The 22,348-nt window shown below is 27.5% G+C and overlaps 1 protein-coding gene across 2 annotated transcripts; it reads right to left on the bottom strand.

The window, feature by feature from the left end:
- Positions 1-1,016: 1,016 nt before the first annotated feature.
- LOC110673649 (homeobox protein knotted-1-like 6) lies at positions 1,017-10,579 on the bottom strand. 2 transcript variants are annotated; one of them, XM_021836783.2, is made up of 5 exons: positions 9,961-10,573; positions 9,259-9,378; positions 9,026-9,161; positions 2,079-2,317; positions 1,017-1,453 (listed from the first exon to the last, which is right to left on the bottom strand). In XM_021836783.2, exons 1-5 carry the CDS (start codon positions 10,258-10,260, stop codon positions 1,295-1,297), a joined length of 954 nt encoding a protein of 317 aa, XP_021692475.2. In that variant the 5' UTR covers positions 10,261-10,573; the 3' UTR covers positions 1,017-1,294. The 2 variants fall into 2 exon arrangements, with proteins under 2 accessions (XP_021692475.2, XP_058005703.1); XM_058149720.1 differs by having other exon boundaries at positions 1,318-1,453; positions 1,972-2,317; positions 9,961-10,579.
- Positions 10,580-22,348: the final 11,769 nt, after the last annotated feature.

Genomic DNA, 22,348 nt, shown 5'->3' with positions numbered 1-22,348 from the left:
CTACCCACTCATGCATTTTTATTTCCGTTTTTCTTTGATGCAAGCAAACAAATTAACTTAAAACTTTTTTGTTTCTTTCTTTTTAATGTTTTGTTTAGAGAATCTCACTTAACCCATTTGATCATTCATCATTTTTGTTCTCTCCTTGTGAAAGATGGCATATGTGTCTTTTGATGATTAATCCATGCCCATTTGGGGAAGGAAAAAAAGGTGGGGTGATATGAAATTTCAAATTCTTTTCAATTAGATATGTGTATAGAGGCCACTATAATTTGAGCTAGTTGGTTAATGACTCTGGTTTTGGAGGAGGAAGATAGAAGAGTTGTTTGGAATATGAGTTCAATTCAGAATTATAATCGCACTTTGTAATTATCCCCCACTTTCTGTTGGTCACAGAAAAATCTTTCATTACTTTGAATTGGTATCGACTGAGAGTCAAGTCTTGGGCCCCCTTAAATCCTGCCTTCCATAATGTTAATTTCAGAACAGGATCGCTTAATTACTGTAGCATCATTGAAACAATCTTAATAGAGATCCTCTTAAGTAGTATCCAATGCCAAGAGGCATTATCATATTTATGGACCATGTACTCCCTTTTTTTGGGATTTTTTTATTTACTGACCTTGAGTTCATTTACTATCATATTATTCACATTGACATTAGCAAAATTTATAAAAGAGGAACATATATATTTTTTTGTTCTAACCCCAATATTCAAATCTTAATTAATAACTATACAACAAATTTATTTGTGAAAATTATTACACTAATCCATGAGGTTAATTACAACAAGTTTATCATCTGAAATACACACCTACGAAATCAAGTTGATTTGAGATTCTTTTTCCCAATATGATTTCCTTTCCACCCATAAAACTTCCTCTTCATTCTACTGCTATTTTTAGGACCTATTTGTCATAAAAATTATTAAAATAACCAAAAAAAAAAATTTAATCATTTTTTTTAACCGCATTTAAATTAATCTTGCTCAGTACATCTGCAAGAGTGCAACCACGTTAATCAAATGCACCAAATTTCCCTTGAAAACTACATGAACATATACAGAAGAGGAATAATTCAGACCATCAAGCCTGGGTAGATATTATTCATACAAACTATGTAAGCATTTCAGTATCAACGTCCGTAAATGAGAATGTACATGGCCAAAATATAATTAATTTTTACCCCATTCTTTTTTCCAAGGGACATAAGCATTTCAATGCCACTGAAGTTTGCATTGCAGAATATACTGGAGGCTAACACAAATTATTAGGTTTGAGAATGCATGTGAAACTCAATCTTCAGTAAAGAAAGGTCCAGAAAGATTATCCATGACAGAGAATTGCATGTTCTCTGAGGGTTTCCAGTGTCGTTTCCTTTGATTTATAAACCAATTATTAATTTGCTTCTGATCTAGTCCAGTTGAGTCCGCCAGCGCCCTCTTATCACCTTCCTGGATGGTTAAAAAATAAATCACCACTACAATTTTAAAATCATGTCAAATGTTAAGAGAGTTCTATATATGTAGCAATTATTTTTATACATTAGTTACAATCATTTACAAACACACAAAAAAAGTAACGGCTATATAAGCAGCCAAATATACAAGTTCTTCGCAAGCTTTACTTGCATAAAAGAGGTATCAAAGTGTAACGTGGAATGAAACAAATGCAATTTTATGCTTTAAAAGATCAAATTGCCTCATTTATTTCCATAATATAGAGGAAAATAGCTTTCATATGTATCAATAAAACCTTGTTTCAATTCCTACTAGGCACTACATAGAGGACATTCAAGCTGCAATCCCAAGCTTTAACCATTCAGTGCACTTTGCCTGAATAAATATCTATCTTGAAACTTGAAAATTTTTCTACTTATGACGCACTTCTTCATGTTACATTTTATAACCATTTTATTTGTGTCTAATTTCGTGTTTTTTAAAATTAACATAAAATTAAGAATAACACATACATATCCATGGTAACTCGCTAATCCTTAATTTGAGTAGGACTGTTTTCAATGTCTTCAAAACACAGGTTCATAGGCAGGCATGTACAGCCGAGAAGAGAGATACATACAGTTGGATAAGGCCATTTATAGTGAACATTCCACCATTCAAGAAGGGTTTGTCTTGCTTCCTTGGGTAGTTTTCCTTTCTTTTTCTTCTTGGAAAACTCCAGCTTCAACGTACTAATGTGACTTCCAAACCTGCGCAGAAGTTTATCCTTAAGATCTCTGTCTTCATTGCTTGGTTGATCTTCATGTACCTCTAATTCTCCTCCACTCAACTCCTCTCCTGATGATTGTGCACCTTCATCTAGAACAAATAATCACAAAAGTAAGAAATTCTTGAATTGTCTAGTCTGTACATGCAGCAAGTAAATGGACAGCCTAAAACATTTTGCACAATTTTTTTAACCCCTGGTCAATGCAGAGCTAAGCATGCACCCAGATTTCCAAGCTCATTATTTACATTACAAGTAGCTATTTTTATTTCCAAGAATATGATTCTGGAGGCCAACTCAAAGACCAGTCTTCTCAACACAGTGGAAAGGCACATAACTTGTGTTTAGGAAAACAATATATCTAACTTTGAGTTGTCGAATCAAAACCAATTAGAATCAGCATATTTAGGTAATCTTTATGCTTAGTTGGCTATGATCCACCTTTTCTTTTCTTAAATAATATATTTTCTAATTTTTTTTAACAAAAATAATAATGATAATGGATATATGAGAATATGAAATTTAATTCACAAAAGCAAAGGAACAAAAGATATTACTATTAAAACTAATTTTCCTTTATTTTTGTTCAAGTAGATTTACTGTTTAATAAAAAGAAAAAAACCCTAAAAGCCTAACCGCATGAAGACTAAATTACAAGATGTCATCTAAAGGGACAACAGCAGAAAACCCCACTTCATTATTATCATTTAAGAGCCCTGATATTCCTTGGTAACATTCCCAACTACAAACTTTGAGAAATGCTCTATTAAAAGGCAGGACAAAATGGAATATTAAAAGGTCCTATAGAAAGAACTATACATTTATATACATGGTATCAATGATAATACTGGTAATGGAATGGCACAAAACTACAAAAGAAAAAATACCACGCCCGCCAGTTACATGCTCATTGAATTTGATTAAGTGCAATTTAAAAACCACTTGAGAAAATGAATACCCTTTTTCTTTCTTTTGATAAGCATGCAAATGAACATAACAGTCAAAATTCAAGAATTCATGCAATTTCTCCTAACATGCACATGCACTTGCACTTGCACTTGCACACGCTACAACCCTTCTTTGTTTACTTACTTGTCGAAGATGTGCTACAACCTTCAACAAGGAGAAATGTGAAATGCTAGGGTTGGGACCGACCTAAAACTCTTTGACAATCAATGGGATGGAGATTAGATTTGACCGAAGGGAAGTGAAGGGACCAGTGTGGCTGCACTTCCCAGTCTCCGCAACCAGTCTGCAGGTAGCGTCTGGTTATGTCGTTTGTCAGAGACTCCAGTCACAGTAGAAAGGATGGTGCGGCCATCAAATCAAACTTTAAGAAGAGTGAGAAAAGCTCTAACTATTACATTATTCAAAATATAAAATAAAGTTACCCACTCGTCAGGCCCAGTCCAGAGAAAGGAGAGATCTCTTACACATGAAAACTTTACTCTGGAGTCTGGACGGACCAATACGTATAATGAGCTAAAACCAGAACCTACATTTTCATGAAATAAAAAAAATAAAAAAACAAGGAAGCCGTACTCCCATGTCAATGACAAAAATAGCCCTCACAAAGACTATACACGTGCACTACTTAGGTCTACCATTTCCAAACAAATTATGATGGACGTGAAAATTCTGGATCTGGTTACAGATAACTTGGTCTACATCTTTGTTTTTTAAAAATAAGGCTTTAAATTCTTTTTTCTAATAGTTTCTCTTTTATAAATCAAGCTCGCTAATGACATTTTCAGGGATAGCATTTTACATCGCCACAAGCCTGACATAATAAAAAACCATTAGAATTGAAACAAATTATGCAAGTCACCACCAGCGATTTAAAAAGAATAAAAAAATACTCTATCCCGCTGCACAAAAAAAAAGGGCTTAAAAAAAAATTAATATAGTTAAATTAATTTTTTTTATTTTTTTAATACATCTTTTATTTATATCGCTATATTTTTTTTTATAATTAATTCTAAAAAACATACACATTCATAATACAAGAAAAGACTTATCCTATACACCTACCTCCAGGTAATTATATTAAAAAGTAATAATTTATGTTATTAAATTATTTAAAATGAATAAGTCTTATTTTTTAATATATATTAAATAGATAATGAATGAACTATTATTTTTTTTTAAAAAAAGTGATTAATAATTTGAAATAAACGGAGTTGGTGTATATGGCACCGAATGGATTTAGGATGACAGCGATAGTCTGAAGCAGAAGTCTCTGGCGAGCGGCGAGACACTACCCTTCTAAGAGTGGCGGAAGGATAAAAAAAAAAAAAATGTTATAAATGTATCTAGAAAGAAACAAATGGCTATCTTCTGGGACCCGCTATTAACCCAAGTTCCAAGCTAAAAGACTCAGACACGTGCGGTGCCCATCAAGCGCACAGAGACCCACAAGGGAACAAATTAATGCTAATGGAAATGACTACCACTACGCACTTAACAGGCGCAGTGGTAGCAGGTACAGCTCTGTAGTGCGTAGGGAAAGACACAAAAGGCACATTGATTCATGAATTCTGCCCTTCTTTCCTTCTCTCTCTATTCTACATGGGCGAAAAACCGGTTGACAGCGAAATCTGCGGGAGTACCATTTGAACTCCGATCACCCGCCCTACACGGGCAAAAGAGCCATAAAGTCTTCCCTAACCATCTTTACTAATGACTAGTGACTAACCTCACCCTACAATACACAGTTTATAACAAAATTTTCAATCTACCACAATAATACTCGCCATGTCCATGTTCAGGTTTTAAGTGTACACATCCTTCTTGTTCAACAACCCTAATCAGACATGCAATCTCAATTAAGCAAACTAAATATTTTCGCATACCCTATTAGTTTTTGCTCAGAAGGCGCATATATTCTTGACAAAACCTAAACCAAACAATACTCTTCCCCCTTAATACGTGCAAGGATATTCTTTAGAAACGATAGTAGCCAAGTATTTAATCTTGCTCGCCATCTCAAAGTCCACAACTTCCATGTAACATGCCCATGGAAACCGATATTAATAAAAATATAAAATTGCAATAAAAAAAAAAAAGCACAAGAACTATGTTTAAAAGTGCAAAAGTCAAAACCAAGGCAAGTGCAAAATGGAAGACCACGAAGGATGTAAGTAAATTCTGCTTATGCATTTTGTTCAAACAAAGTTGAATGATGAAAAAAAAAAAATATATATATATATATATAATCAAGTTCAATTAATTATAATCATGTTAATTAAAACTTTATATTAATTAAAACTTAGTTGTTGAAACTTCTTTCACATACTCTACATCTAACAATGTAAAAATTTCATATCATTAACTTGTCTGTTATCCATTGTGTGTAGTACTACAGAAAATTATACAAGAACTTCTAGAAAATTTGGAAATGGACTATTAAGTTTTTTTTTTTTTTTTCTTTTGCTATCAAAGGGTACATTTTCCCGCCTCATGAAAGCATACAGTTTGAACAAACACTGAGAATATAATCTAACTTAAACTAAATACCTTCCCATTGAATACACAAAATATGGTAGAATGGATTCTTTTAGCACAACTAAGCAACAAGTAGCTTATTAAAAAAAAAAAAAAAACACTAGGCAACAAGTTGCGTTGGACATAAGCCATTCTCACGTGCTTAGGACACTAAACCATATGGGACTAGTGGGCAGGAAAAAAGATTCAAGGGAACACAGAAGTATCAGCCAGACACCAGAAACCTAAATGTAGTAAGAGTCCAGTTATACAATCAAAACATAAACTTAAGGCACTGAATATGAGCGTTTAATAATCATAGCAGCTGGCATATTCGCACCTTAACACAATCCAGGCACATGAATGCATGCAGAGTATTCAATATGTTCAAGCGGACAACTATATATTATGGCCGCACTTATTAAGAATCTTAGTCATTTTCTTTTTCCAGTAACTAAGAGAGAATCTTAATTTCACAGAGCAGATCATGGAGAATCCACGGCTAGGAAGATTTGAAAACAAAGTACAAAAGAGGCTAAATAAATAATGATGAGAACATTACTCAAAAAAGTAATTTGTACTTTCCAAGGAAAACAAAGCCAGTTGCCAACCAATACTAATGAAGATGAGAGGGATCCATAAAACCACCACCAGTTGATTTTTTTATGAAAACTTAACCATTATCTAATTTTGAACTAAGGCTGCTAAACACCCATGCTAATTAAGTTTTCATAAAGAAATCAAGCGATGGTGGTTTGGACTTCCATGTGAATGGAAACAATAGCAGCTTTTCCTTGTGATAGATTTTTCATCCAAATTATTAAAGGAAGTACTAAAGCAATGAACAAATGCGATTTGTTCCAGCTCCACTTGTACTTCTCAACAGTCAATGAAAATTGGTCAGACAGTTCTACAGCCTAGATAGGAAGTTTATGAGAATTTAATAGTATCAAAAAAGACATGGATCACAAACAGGCAACGTGGGAATTGTTCATCATCAAGCTCCACATTATATTGGCAAGTGCCAATCTATTGTTGATGATGAGGATGGATAAGATAAACCAACTATATAATAGAATTGGTTTGGGTTCTAACAGTATCATGATTTTCTCAAAACTAATGCAAGTTCCAAGAAGATATTACCATGAGAGGCAACAAACTTTGGCGTAGAGGTCAGGCAGCCCTAAATTTTAAATATTCTGACACCTAATATGACTTATGTCCTACTGGAACTTGAAGCTATTTAAAGTAAACAAATCAGACACCATCACCCATCGATAGCTCCCATCTATTTTATAACAAGTCCGTTGAAAGATACAACATAATGCAAATTCCATCAACCTCGGTGTTTTGTTATAACATTGACTACCAAAGAAAGTGAAAGACAGAAATGAAAAGAACGGAATCAAATCAAGGAATTTCAAGATACCAAAAAACAAATTGATGAAGCTAAAGGTATATTTGGGATGTTTAATAAAAAAGTTTTGGAGGTAAATTTCTTACTTTTGAGATTAAGATTAAAGCAACTTGATACAAGACTTGATGAAAAAAGAAACAAAATTCCACTGATAAAATGTTGCTTTGCAAAATCTCTCATTTTGTTTTAAGGAATAGAAATTCTTTTCAATTGCGAAGTATAGATTTCAACTTTCCACCACTTGACTCATAACTTAAAGCAACATATTACTGCAATGAGTATACATAAGCAGCAATAAATGACATCTAATGATCTAACCGTGTTCCATTCTATGTAAAAGACAGCACCTCTTTGCCACGTCATAGGCAAAACTCAACTCATCTTAATTTTTGTTTTAACTGAACTCATCTTAATTGAAATGCTGAAGAAACTGGTTTTTCTTTTTTCTTCTCAAGAGAGAGAGAGAGGGGAAAAAAAACATTATTTTTCTTTGGGATACCAATATGAAAAGTTGAGAATAAAACAAAGTTTGTTAGATGTTAAGAATCTATGTTAAGCAGGTATGACCAGTTCTAGGCTTAACATCATATCATTTTTCACCCAACCATGTCATAGTTTATGTTTGACCACCATCCTTGGCAAGGCAAAAATAGTGATGGACTAAGACAAAATAAAAAGGAGTTTAATTTAAGCCAGTATCTGATTTAAGTGTACATCCTTTGGTTTTCCACGACAATTTGATTTCAGAAATGCCAGTGTTGTTGATCAATGCTCAAATTAGAAGCATGAGTTATCAGCTAAGCTGCCGTAATTAGGGAGCTAAGAGATGTTGGGTGAACTCTTCAAGTTTTTGCACCAGAAGGTTTTCAAATACTCAAACACCTAAGAATTGGCTTTTGAAATAGACAATCAGACGTCAGGACTCATGTATATAACTAGAAAGCAGCATCAACTTGGTTAGAATATAATTGTCTTCTGGAAATAAATTATCAGATGCCACTGTAGTCAATCCAATCAAGCCACTATCTATTGCATCGATTAACTGAACTCTGAAAATTAAAATAAAAAACAAAAAATGAACTGTCTCAAATTAAAATCACTAAAACAAAAGCTCCTAAAGTCTCATTTTTCTGACACAAGCAAAAGGGATTTTTTTTTCCAAAAAAACAAGGAGTTAAAAAGAAAACATAACAAAGAAAAGATGAGTACAAAATCCAAGTAAACTGAGGCCGTGTAGCATTTGAACTTAAAAAGAAAAGATTTAACAACTGTTACAAAGTCCACTGCAGTAAGCTTGGCCCTTTTAAGTTTTAGCAAGCTCTTTTATTTATCAAACAATGAGGAGAAAAAAAATAGGACTACAACAATCCCAAACTCCATAGAAACAAAACATTTTCAGATTATCATTCCCATCAGTGGCCATCCTTAAACAACTCTTCAGATTCACTTTCCATGTCTAGGGTTTTTTTGTCGTTTGTTTGTGTTACTATTGCCATACCCCGAATCCGTACGCATTGTTCTTTGAGCATTATTGGTGTTTCTCGTCAACAAGTGGTTCTTAGCAGGAAAAGCAGAAGGGTAGAGACTAGGAGTAGTACTAGTAGCCTAGGACTAGGAAAGCAACGGTTGTCGCTTCAATATGCTAGTGTGTTTTGTACATATAGTATCGTCGGTGAAACTAAACAACTTACACATAAAACGATTTCGCCCGCCAGTTCAGCGACGTTAATTGAAGGTTATATGGTATTTTTGTTGCTTAACTCTATTTTTTTTATCAGAGTTGCTCAACTCCTTTGCGTTAAGTTGCACAAACAAACGTCTCGCACAAACTTCAACGAGAATAAAGAAAACCCCGGCCATCCAAACTTCAACGAGAAAGAGAGAGGGAGCGGAGACTCACCAGAGAAATTTCTAATGGAGGCATTCGTGCTGAGATTGCGAAGCTGCATTTCAATCTTGTTCAAGAAAGTGGTAGCTTCATCAAAAGGCCTTTCGAGATCAGATTTGTACTTCACCAACACAGCGCAATAGGTTTCCTTCACAGAAAAAAAAAAAAAAAAGAAGAAGAAGCGATCAGCTATTTTAGCGAGGAGGAAAAAAAAATATCTAAAGCGCACAAATCGAGAGACAGACCATGAACTCGTCGAGCTCGGGATCAGCTCCCAAGCATGTAGAGATAGCATCTCGCTTGCAAAGATCATTTTCTCGCCGGATTTCATCTAATAAACACGCTATTTCCGGAGGCGCACCTACCTGAAACAAACGGTAAATTAACGAAATTGAAAGCTCGGACTCAAGAGAGTGAAACATAACTATATTTTATTTTCTTTTACCTCAAGAAATATAATCAAAATTAAGCTTAAAGCAACGCAAGCTTCTCATCAAATATTTCACAGAAAATAATTTCTAAAGTTAAAATCCCAAAACGCTATCCATTGAAAACCGTTTTCTCGGCATCGGATCTCGAGAATCAAGAAACAACCAACGAAAATTACACACATATATGTATAACCCGCGGCTGCTTCAAAAAGCTTAGTAGAATAGCTACGGATTGACCATAGAATGAAGGTAATCTGCATCTGTTTAGGTTAGAATTTAAGAGCACAATATCAACCACTATAAAATTTTCCTCTTGTGCCTGTCATGTACTTGGGCAGTACTGACACAAAATAGTTCAAAACCTGAAAACAGCTGATATAGTAACAAACGAAACAATTCCAACCCTTAGCTTGCACAAAAGGACTCGCATCATATCTTACTTGTTCCCCTATCATCACAGAGAGAGATAGAGAGAAACCAGAGAGTAGTAGTATAATTTTTTTCCAAGTGGTTCACCTTCTGGCAATCTATATAGGCTTGAAGCAAGCGAGGATAAGAAGGATGAGAAGCGATTTTGGCTTTGATCAAAGTAGAAAAATATTCTTCTCGTGGAATTTCCGGTGCGATTGAATCAGACTCCGAAATCACCGAGGCAGCCGAGCGTAGGTCATCCGATACGAAAATCGGAATCCAATTTTGGAAAGTTTCGGAAGAAAGGAAGGTCTGGTAATCCGAAGGCAAAATCAGATTCTCCGGCGATAGCAACGCCCCGTCAGAATAGTCAGCCGTCGAGTGCATACCGTACACTCCATCCATATTACAATCGTTTCTTCTTCCTCTAGGATTAAGAAAAGAAAAGGAAGCAGTGATTAAATGCCAAGGTGCGCGAAGAGTTTATATATAAAAACAAAGCTTTAAAAATGATAGTAATGGGAAGAAGAGATGGTGGGGATTTGCTGAAAACGGAGGAGCTAGCGGAGAGGAACTGGAAGTGGTAGTGGGTTTTGAAGAGTGATCTTTTTGGCAAACAAACACTGGACAGATGTTTATGCTTTGAGGAGTGAGAAACTCTCCTTGATTTCTTCTTATTGTTTTTTATTTTTCCCATTTTAGATTTCTAGTCAGGTTAGTAGCCAGTGGCCTTTTTCCCCCTTGAAAAATTAAAGAAACAATATAATAAAGCACCTGATTTCATATAAAAATTTTATATAAAATGCTAAATTAATTAACAAAAGGTTGAATGAGTTCGTCCACTTAATTCTCCAGCAGACTTTCATCTCTTTGTTTGACCTCTTCATTCGCAAGGATTTGTTGTCTCCCATTAGTATTTGTAAAATTTTTTTAGTACAAATATTATATTAATATAATCAAATTTTTTAAATTAAAATAATAATTATTATTATATTTTATATAATTAATTTATTTTAAATTTTTTATATAAAATTATAATAATATAAAATTTTATATGTTAAATTTATATCATCTCTATTTAATGAAATATCTAATTTTGATAAAATAAATATAAATATAATGAAGAGAAAGGTATTTATTTTATTAATAAATGATTATTTATAGAATAATAAAATTTATTTTCAGTTCATTTAATTTTTTTACTTTAATTAATATTTAAACTCAAAATTTCATAAATTTGTGGACAATTTCAAACCATAATGTTATTAAATTAAAATTTATCATCTTAGTTCATTTAATTTTTAATGATAAATAATTTAACTTGTTATATATTTTTTTGTTAATAAAATAATTATTTTTTAAATTTTTTTAGGAATTTTGTTAAAATTTATTGTTAATTAATAATAAATTAAAATAATTAATTTAAATTCCATTAACTAAATTATTATAAATATTATATTTATATGAAATAACTCATAAAAAAATAAAATATAATTGATTAAACTTTTATAATTTTCAATCAAACTAAAAGTTAACTACTTTATTAACAAAAAATGCATTTCTAAAGATAGTTTATTTTTTTAATAAAAATAAATAAATTAAACTTTAATTTTTATAGTATTTCATAACCTAAATTATAAATTATTTTGTATAAATTTATCATTTATTATATAATTTCTTGAAAGATGAGATTTTTATTCATATTTGCAAACAGTCGTTTAGAATCCCATATTGATCTAACTTTGGGCAAATATTTTCCATTTAAAAACATTTTTTTATCTCTTTTAATCTTTTTAAAAATAATTTCAAATAATTCATACTATTTTTAAATTTCAATCTTCTACAACTATCATTATGCTGACACATGTTTTCTAACAATTATATTATTTTTTTTAATAATTCATAAATTATATATTTTTTTAATAATTCATAAATTATATTATTTTTTAATAAAGAATATGATATTAAAAAAAAAGATAATTCATATATATTATTCATAAACTAAATGAACATAATATTTCATCAATTTTTTTTAATAAAAAACTTTGACTTTTTCCATTTATTTTGATATTATTATGATTAATTTTATTTATTTATTATTATTATTTTAAATCCAATGAAAATATAATGATTATAAATAATTGATGAACTATAAAATAGAAATTAACTTTCCTATCTCTTTATCATAAAAGTAAATAATTTTATAATAAATAGGTGAAGAAATTTTTTTATTTATTACATTTTAAATATAAATAACAATTAATATCAATTACTTTATTATTATTATTTGAAATTATTATTTAATAATTAAAAAATATAAAGGAAACCATTATTAGGGAATCCAAAATCCTGTGTTGTTAAAGTTGGATTGAAGGAAAAATACAGCTAGAAATGAGACTGTGAATGTGTGATGAAAAGGGTCAGCTGGGAATCAGCACTTTTACGAGATGAACAGAGGCAAAATGACCCCGTTTTCTGTTGGAACTGAAAATGGGCTTAAAAATGCTAAATTATAAGTTTGATTTTTAGATTTATTAAAAAGTATATGTTATCTTTTTATTTTTAATTTAACATAATTTAAATTTTTTTATTTTTTTATTTTATAAATAAACTGGTGCTTATTTAAATTTATTCAATTTATTATTAATTATAAGTTAAATTATTAAAATACGATTATTTTTAATTTAATTTAAAATAATTAGGTTTCTCGTATTTTATTTTATTAGCAAAAAGATTTATTCTCTTAATTTTATACTTAATTTTATTTTATATTTATTTTCTTAATTATGAAAATAATATTAATATTATTTAAAATAAAACTTATTTATTAAACAATTTTTATTAATTTGAAATATGATTGATTATATTAAAAGTGAAATTCTTTTTTACTGTTACTTACGGTAATGATGAAGTTTCTGTCCTGGGTAACGTGGGAACACAGTTCATGCTTAAGCTGTGCCCTGACGTCATACACAGTGGTTACATAGTATCATTTAATAATGCCTAAACGGTGTTCAAATACTTTTTTTTTTTTTTTGCCTAAACGGTATTCAAATAAATTCAATATATATATATATATATATATATATATATATATGTAATAAGGACCAAATTTATAAATGGATTAAAATATTATTATTAATAATATTAAACATGAAAACCCTTTTAAGTATATAGATATATATAATATTTTAATTATTATAAAAATTTAAATTAGAATTTACTTAAAATTTAATGAATTCAAAATTTTAAAATTTCTTGATTTAAAAGTGATCTAAAATTTAAAAATAATAGCAACAAGAGTGTTTAATTTTAGTTTCGATATGAATCTAGTTAAGAATTATCAATTCTTTAATTTTTAAGAACCGAATTTGAAGTTAATATTTTTATATATTAATTATATATTTCTTAATTATATAATTTTTAATTAAAAATAGATATATTAAAAATTATAAGATGATTTAATATATTTAGATTAAAATTATTTAAAAAAATGACATTAAGTTACATCCACTTATAATAAAAAATAAATTAAATATATATATATTACATTCTTAATTACATATAATTATGCAAAATATTATTTAAATTATAGGATATATATAAAAAATAGAAAAAATAAATTTTTAATTCAATTCAAAACTCATAAATCATGCACAACCTTAACAGTAACATTAGAATTAAGATGTCTTTAGTATTATTATTAAAGCTATTATTTAAAAAATATATATTAATTACATAACACCAAATATTAATTTAAAATTAAATTTATAATATTTTAAACATTAAAATCTTAAAATAATTACACAGTTGTTTAAATTACCTTTCTAATATTATTTATTAAAATAATACTCATTAATTATTTTTTTCCTCAAAATCTAAATTTCTAATCGGGTTATTTAGAGCCTATTTAGCAGTCTTAAAATTACTTTTAAAAAAATTATTTTTTTAAATATATTAATTAAAAATTATTAAAAAATAATTTTAATTAATTTTAATTATAAAAAATATTAAAATAATAAAATGACTCTTTTTAAAATTATTTTTTTAATAATATTAAATAATAATTTTATTTAAAAAAATAATTTTAAATACTAAAACTTAATGCCAAATATAATTTTATAGCCGTCGTTCTCTAACAACTGATCCCCGATGTTGTGTTGAAACCTTGGAGGGCGCTGGGCCTCTGGATGAAAGTTCTCACGCGAGTATATTATTATTATTATTACAGTATATTCTTGGCCTTCTTTTAACTATTTACAACTTGCAAATTTGGCTTCTCTTTTACAGTATAATCCATCAATCATAATCACAGTAAAGTGAAGAATATGACATGCCAATGTAACTCATTAAAGACGAATAAATTTCATGTTATATATATATATATATATATATATAAAATTAAATTCATATTCAAAGAATTAAAAATTAAAAAAATATATAAATTAAAATTTAATTACCACATAATAAAATTTATATTTTTATTTATAAATATATTTTTTAAAATATATAAATTAATTAATTTTATTAAATAAAATAATTATATAATATTATTTTTAAAATTATATAAATTAATTATTTTTTCAAAAAAAATTAAATAATAATATAGATAATATGGGTAATACAAAAATTTAATGAAAGTATTAAATAATTTAATGAAAATTTTTATAAAAATTAAATAATATATTTTTTAAAATATAAAAATTATATAATTAATTTTATTAAAATATAAGAATTAAATAATAATTTTATAAAAAATAAAAGTAAGGAGTCCGTGTCGCGACGCTTTTTCACGGCCATAAGCAGGAAGCAACTGTTGGGTTGGGTTACGTTATTGTCAAATGACTGATTGATTGATTGATAGAGTTGTCAAATTTGGGCCATTTTGGCGGGCAAATTAACTGACAAATTAAAGCACTGCGACGCCGAAAGCTACAGTACTACATTGTGCTTCAATACTTACCGTTTGATTGCCTCATATCTGAAGCACACCAATCGTACGGTCTATGTAAATTTAACAAATAATAATAATTCTCATAACGACAGGAACTTTTGCCTAACCCTAACGTTTCTGTTATCACCCTGTGAGAAGTTGCCGAGTTTTGTTGCTCTCAAAAAATAGTTGCCTAGGATCCCGATTCCCTCCTCTCCTGTTAAATCCTCTGTTGTTTGTTTGAAATAAATTATTAAAAAAAATTAATTTAATTAAATTTTGAAAAAATTATGATTAATTTTAATTTTTTAAAATAATATTTTTAAATTAAAAATAATTAAATTCTTTTATTTCCTTTTCTCAACTTTTTCCCCCTAAAATGTTTCTATTTTGACTTTTCCCCTTAAATTTTTTTCCATGACAAAATTAATTTTTATTATTTTTAATTTTAATCATAATGAACAATTTATCTTTTTCTCAGAATTGTTTAACAGTAAGAAATTTATCAAACACTGAATATCAAGCAACAATAATCAAGTGAACCAATGAAAACCTTACTGTTAGATCTCAAATAATAGAAATAGACAAGCAGTTCTATATTGAATTATAAATTATGTATTATCGATTGAATTCCAATTAAAAACATAAATTCCAAACCATATCAGGTATCATATTTTTATAGTTGTTTTCAGAATTATAAGTGATGAAACCTGGAGTCTATATATAAATTAAAACTCAAATTGCAAGCTGAGGCAATATCGAGAAGTACCTGAGGACTTGTGGAAGAAATTTGAAGCTGAAGGTGATAACGAAAGGCAGGCTGCAGACGATTAGAGCAAAAAGCACCAATCTGGAAGTTGGGTTAGGCATTTTGATAAGCATTTTTATAGATTTGTGATTGCCATTCTTAGGAAGTAGCAATAGATATGGAAGCAACGAGAAAGGAAAAGAAGAAGTTGCGTAAAGCAATGAGAGGTGATGGCTGGCTTAAGGGCAATTTTGAGGATTTGGTCCCTTTAAATAGAATTTCACTTCCAAAAAAACAAGATCATATAAGATAAAGACAACCGCTTGGAAATGTTTCCCTCATTATATTATTTTATGAGTTTATTTTGAACATGATTAATAGTGCCCCCATTAATTATGTTATCGTCAAGAAAGAAGAATCATTGTTTTGGGGTGCTTACATTCCGTTTGGTAATTATGCTTTTCATTTTGTAAGTTAAAACAATACTTAATTACAGGGTCAGATAATTAACATTTAAAATATGAATATTTTATTTTTAATTAAACATTTTTTTTAAACGATGTGGGATAAAAGATACCATAGGGTAAACAGTTTTCCAGGTACGCATTGTTACACCTAGGCTGGTCATCTTCATCGTTTGATAAAAGGTCGAGTTATGGTGAGTGAAAGATAAAGGAGATGGAACATGAAAAAAGTTACCATATGATAAAAGGGTGATTTATCAAACGCAATTATAGAGAACTGCTTCATGATAAAAGAAAAAGCCAATTTACTTTGAATTTTCTTAGCTATATCACATTCTTTTAATTTTAGTAATTTTATTTTTTTACAAGAATTTTATTTCAATTATCGATTGAATAATTTCATATGTAATAAATTAAATTTAAATAAAAAAAATTTTAATATATACGATGTGTCATTCCCAATTAGAAATCATTGACATTTACATAATGAATAATAAATATTATATTTTCATGAAACTTGCACTAATTAATTTCATTTCTTGAAACTTCTCCTTGGATCTCCAATTGGCCTTGCATGCATCCTATTCCAACAAGGCAAAGCAACATCAAAGTGATTAAGAACAAATAATGATGAGATTATAAATGAAATCTAAACACGTGTCTGTAATATCATCTAATTATGGGAACAATAAATAAAGTCACCATCATTAGAGATCATCTTTATGCCATCATTAGTGAAAGCAAAGGCATTAATATTATTGATAAAAAAAAATAATAATACTAAACACCACAACCTTAAATAGTGCATTTTATTAAAGTTGTTATCAATTTGGAACAATCTTGTAAGTCAAAGATACGTGTCACAAATTTAATGTCTTGCAATAGCTTTATTAAGGGATACCCATGTGAAGACATGTAACATAGGATAAGTTTTTTAATAAGATAAATTTTTTTACTAATTGACCTTTTAATTAAGCACATACCACGATGAACCTTAAGCCACGTTTAAGAAAGCAAACACTTTGAAACAACTCTAATTTTACCTTAATCCGACAAAATGTTTATGCTTGTGCTCAATTTGGGTTCATAATTTCACTTGTTTGGCTCTAATTGGCCACATTTGATAGCCTAATCTTGCTTTTACTAGGCATTAAGAAACATGTGCTTGGTTTTTTGTGGGAAAAAATTGGTGGGTCATGTGAGTCTTTAGACTTTAAGATTTATAGAGAATTTGTCTAATTAAAGCACATCATTTGGGACTTGGGAGATCATAATTTGTTGCATGTTCCATGGCTTTTAGAATTTGGCATTTTATTTAATTTATTTAAGGCAGTCTAAAATAATTTGATATCATGGAAGTTGGTGGGTGTTAAGGCAAAGGCCTATATTGGAGGACTTGGGTAGTGGGTTGACCTACCTCCATGTCTAGAGTTCGTCAAAGGAATAAAAATTGGAGATTGCACTTTCCCATTATTTTCTTCATATTCGTTGCCAGCAAGAGATATGCGAGACTGTTATGAAGAATTAATTACTTGATATAGAAATTTATATAAAATTAATTAAATAAATATATAAATATAAATATTTAATTAAATGATTATTAAATTTATTTTTTTATATGAGATCTAATTTATAATAATTATATCTCACATGCTCTTCAATAATTTCAATTAAAATTTTTATCCCAATGCTAAAAAAGGGGTAAATTTTAGTAAGTATCCTTAAATTTTAAAAGTTGTAACAGAGTTATTTATAAACTTAAAAATATAATACAAAATTTATTAAATTCTAAAATTTTATACAATAAAATTTTTTTTTATTTTCAATAACTGAATTATAAATAACATGTTAATGTGAACAATTTAAAATGAAGATAATATAAATAATAGTTAATTTTTTTAAGATAAAATCTCTCTAATTAACTGTTATATATTTATTATTTTACTATTTCATATGACTGATATTTTTTTTTATAACTAATATATGAAAAAATTCATAACTAATTTTACTATCATGATATAAAGAAAAGAGAATTATTCAATTATTATTCTGATTTATATAAATTAATTATTGAAAATTAGAAAGATTTTTTTATATAAAATTTAAAATTTATAAAATTTTATATTGTATTTTTAAATTTAATGATAATTCTATCATAATTCATAAAATTTAGGATAATTTTTGAAAATTATTTCAAATAAAATGATTTTTGAGAAAAAATCAGTTTAATCATGTTTAATAAAAAATATATATTTGTATCATAAAAAAAAAATTAATAAAACGGCTTCAAGTAATAAAGAAAAGTCCAAACAACAGTGGAGAAATGTAAAATCTAGAGGTGGAAGCTGAAGACAAAAACCAGAAAAGGACTGTTTCTGGTCAAAAGGGTGGAAAGATTAAGATTCTCTCACAAGCATTTTAGGAGAAAGCAATATTTTTTCAAAAGGCATTCAGAGAGACAAAAGTCTTTGGCACTGGAAAAATCATTCCCATAATCTTTTGACCTAATCTATGATTACACTTAATTAATTAGTAGAGAGTATAATCTAATATTTAATGTACATCCTATGATTAGTGCTTTTATCTTAATTTTTTGAAAAAAAAAAGAAGAAAACTGTAAATAATAAAATCATTTCTGAAATTATAAATTTAAATTTTAATTAAAATTAAGTATAAAAAATAAAAATACCACAATAAAAAATAAATTATTGGGCAAGTGTTATGATTGTTTCTTGAATACATCTAAGTTGATTACAAATATGCTTATAAAGCTACTTAACAATAGTTTAATCTTTCTCCAAAGCCTGCTAAAAGTGATTACATTGTCGAGCCACGTGTTTGATCTTCACTCAACACCATTTTTTTTCATTATTGTGAAATTAAATTTTGTAAAATTATTTAAAAAAAAAACATATTTTGAATTAATAAAAATAAGAGTAAATGTTTTACCTGAACCACAGCTTCTAAGATTAAAATATTGGTTCTGAAGGTATAAATCTATAGTCAAGCATATTAAAGGGAAACACAATCTGATCTCTGATCTCCTTTTCAAGCCAAGACATATTAACCTTCTCGATTTACAATTCTCCTTCCCTCTGATTTTCATGGCTTCCTCCTTCAACACTCCTGAATTTCTCATCCTCACTCCTCATAGCTTTCCTCTTGACTATAACTTAGATATGCCTGTCCTTGAAATCATTAGCTTTGCTAGAAACCACATTTTCCACTATCAAAGTGCTATGAACACCATTCGTGGAATCATCCCTTCCACCTCACATTTCCACCCAGACACTTTTTTCCTAACTTTCTTTATCCTGCATCCTGAAATAGATCTTCTCTTAGAAGAACTATGGTTTTTCTGGTGCATGACAGTCCTCTATTATACGACTATAGAATTTCCTTTAATGGCCTTATATCAATATGTTACCTATACAAGTTTCAGGACTCTCTTGTCAAGGTTCTTAGAGTGATTCAAACCAATGGCAGCATAGCGATATAGTTTCAAAAGACTCATGGATATTTATGGTGTCAAATAACAACTCATGAACAAACAGCACACAATTCAGTACATGTTCATTATGCATAGGCATTTCTTCCAAAGAATCCAAAACCAAAAGGTTGTAGAGGGAGGTATAAACGGATTTTCAAATGGTGTGGAGGAAGGCAGGAATGCACTTTAGGTCTTTTGAAAGGAGAAAGGGCCATAAGGTGGAGGTTGAGAGGGTTTTCGTAGATCTGATTCAACTTGGACTAATTATTTTTTTAGCTTTTTGATCTCTAATTCTTTTTTATTAAATTCCATCACAAATCTCTTGTATTTGATTAAGGTTATGAGTTCCTTATCCAAATGGATTATTTTTGCTTGCAGATCTTGAACAAGTTCTGTAGTGGTTCCTGTATGGGATGTATCTGATGTAGATGGTCCAATAAGAGGAGGCTGTGGAGGATGTGGAGGATCAGCCATAAGTAACGCTGTTATGCCTACATCATATCCATTTGAATCACTATTTGCGGCTGGCTCCGACAGTAAAATAATTAATAATTATATATTTATTTAAATAATAAAATAAAATATATAATATATTTTTATTAGTCATTTCCAATGGTGAATACAAATTTTTTTAGGGTTAATACATAAGTAAATTATATAATATATTCAGTGTATTAAAAAAATAATATATTTAATATTCATATAAAAAAAGTTAAATCTTAAATTTAGAAAAATAAGACCTACAATATACACTATAGGCACATAATACTTTGCTCAATCAATTGATTTATGGGGTCAATGCTTAAATTTATAAGAGATCAAAATAAATATGTAAATATATGAGTAATTTAAGAAAAAAGATTAATATAAATAAATTATTATTATTATTATTATTATTATTATTATTATTATTATTATTAACTAACACCAACAATTATCTATTATCAATTATCGAATGTATTTAACAATTACCAATTACCGGTTATCATATGCATTTAATAATTAAATAAAATAAGCTTTAAATTCTGTATAATTTTTAATCGGTAAATATAAAAATTAAGGTTTTAAAATTGAATTATTTTTCAATTGGAGTTTAAATGATTTAACATTTAATAAATATATGTTATATAATTAATAATATTTATAAATAAAAAATAAGACGTTATATTATATTAAAATTACAAATTTAATATATTTTAAAAAAATTATTAAAATAAAATTATAAATTTTAATATAATTTATTAAAAAAAAACAATTTTATCACTACCAAACAAGCTTTAAATCTGGTATAGTTTTTAAACATTAAAGGTAAAAAATTAAGGTTTAAAGATTGAACTATTTTTAAATAAGATTTTAAATGGTTTATTATTAAATAAATATATGTTATAAAATTATTAATATTTTACAAATTAAAAATAATATGCTAGATTATATTAAAATTGAAAATTTAATGTATTTTAAAAATTATTAAAATAAAATTGAAAACGTTAATATATTTTTATTGTAAAAAATAATTGCGCAACTAAAAAAAATAAAAATTAGTAGTTTGATAATTTTATAAATAATTATTAAAACGAATATAGCGAAATTGCAATCCATAATTTTTTTCGAAAAAATAATATGAAAAATTTAATTAATTTTTTAATCTAAATAATAATATTTCTATAATAGAAAAATACAAAATAAAAATTTCTTTATAATACTTTTTTGTATCATTGAAAATAAATTTTGATATATTAAAATTTTATAGCACGATATCTTAGATAAAAATTTATATACTTTTATGATATAAAAATAATAAAATAAAAATAATTAAATAATTTAAGTTTATACATTTAATAACTAAACTATTATTTTTAATTGTGCATGTTTTTTAAACTTGTTATACTTACTTGTAATTTAATTTTTTAAAAAATAATTTCAGATAAATTTTCAATGATAATTAATTAATAAATAAATTTTTATTTATTAGTAATATATTTTATTTTTTGTAAATAAGATTTGAAATTTTCGCCTTATTTTCTGCTTCAAATTTTTTTATCATGTATGAAATTAAAAAAAAAATATTCTTGATAATAAAAAATTTAAAAATTTCAACTTTTTACTGTTATAACAAATTCTTTAATTTTAATTATTTGTTATTTTTAGTGAATAATAAAAATTAAAATAAATTAACAATAAAAGTGATATGCCAATTTATTGAAGCATAAATCAGTAGTTAAAATTATGTCATATTATCTAATTAAATCAATTTTAACTATGAGTTGAAAAAACTTTTAAAATAAAACTAAAATTGACAACAAAAAATGGGTAAAAAATAAAATTTTTAACATTATGTTTTTAAATTAGATAATATTATTTATTAATAATAAAATTATTTATGAGTTAGGATATCTATAAGTATTTTTTAAAATATGATTTACAATAAGATTAAAATTTTAATATATTCATTATTATTTATTGTAAATTAAAAAAATTATAAAAAATAATTTCATTAATAAATAAATTATTTCATTTAAACTTTTATATTTATTAATTAATTACTAAAAAGAATATAAGACTATAAGTATAAAATTTTAACAAAAAAATAAAATTTATTTAAAATATGACTAATTAAAAAAAAAAAACTCTTAAGCATTGCTTCAACTTTGTTTAAAAATTTCATTTGGTCAAATTTATTAAGATGTAAAATTAATTTTAATTTTATTATATTTACTTAAATTAGTGAAAATTCAAATGCAATTCTAATAAGCTTATTAATGTTATGTATAAAAATTAATTCTAAGTTTTGTTAAAACTATATTTTTTCCAATATCAATAATCTTTTAAAAGAACAAGCTGTAAGCTGTAACTAATAA

The sequence above is a fragment of the Hevea brasiliensis genome, chromosome 7 (assembly GCF_030052815.1).
Source record: "Hevea brasiliensis isolate MT/VB/25A 57/8 chromosome 7, ASM3005281v1, whole genome shotgun sequence".
In the NCBI taxonomy this organism is placed as follows: Eukaryota; Viridiplantae; Streptophyta; class Magnoliopsida; order Malpighiales; family Euphorbiaceae; genus Hevea; species Hevea brasiliensis.
This window is presented reverse-complemented; position numbering and strand designations above follow the sequence as displayed.

Coding starts and splice junctions, on each gene's coding strand:
- LOC110673649 (XM_021836783.2), bottom strand. CDS start 10,260: ATGGATGGAGTGTACGGTATGCACTCGACGGCTGACTATTCTGACGGG. Junction 2,318..9,025: donor CTCCATTAGAAATTTCTCTG/GTGAGTCTCCGC, acceptor TATTTGTTCTAG/ATGAAGGTGCACAATCATCA. Junction 1,454..2,078: donor ATAAATGGCCTTATCCAACT/GTATGTATCTCT, acceptor TTAACCATCCAG/GAAGGTGATAAGAGGGCGCT.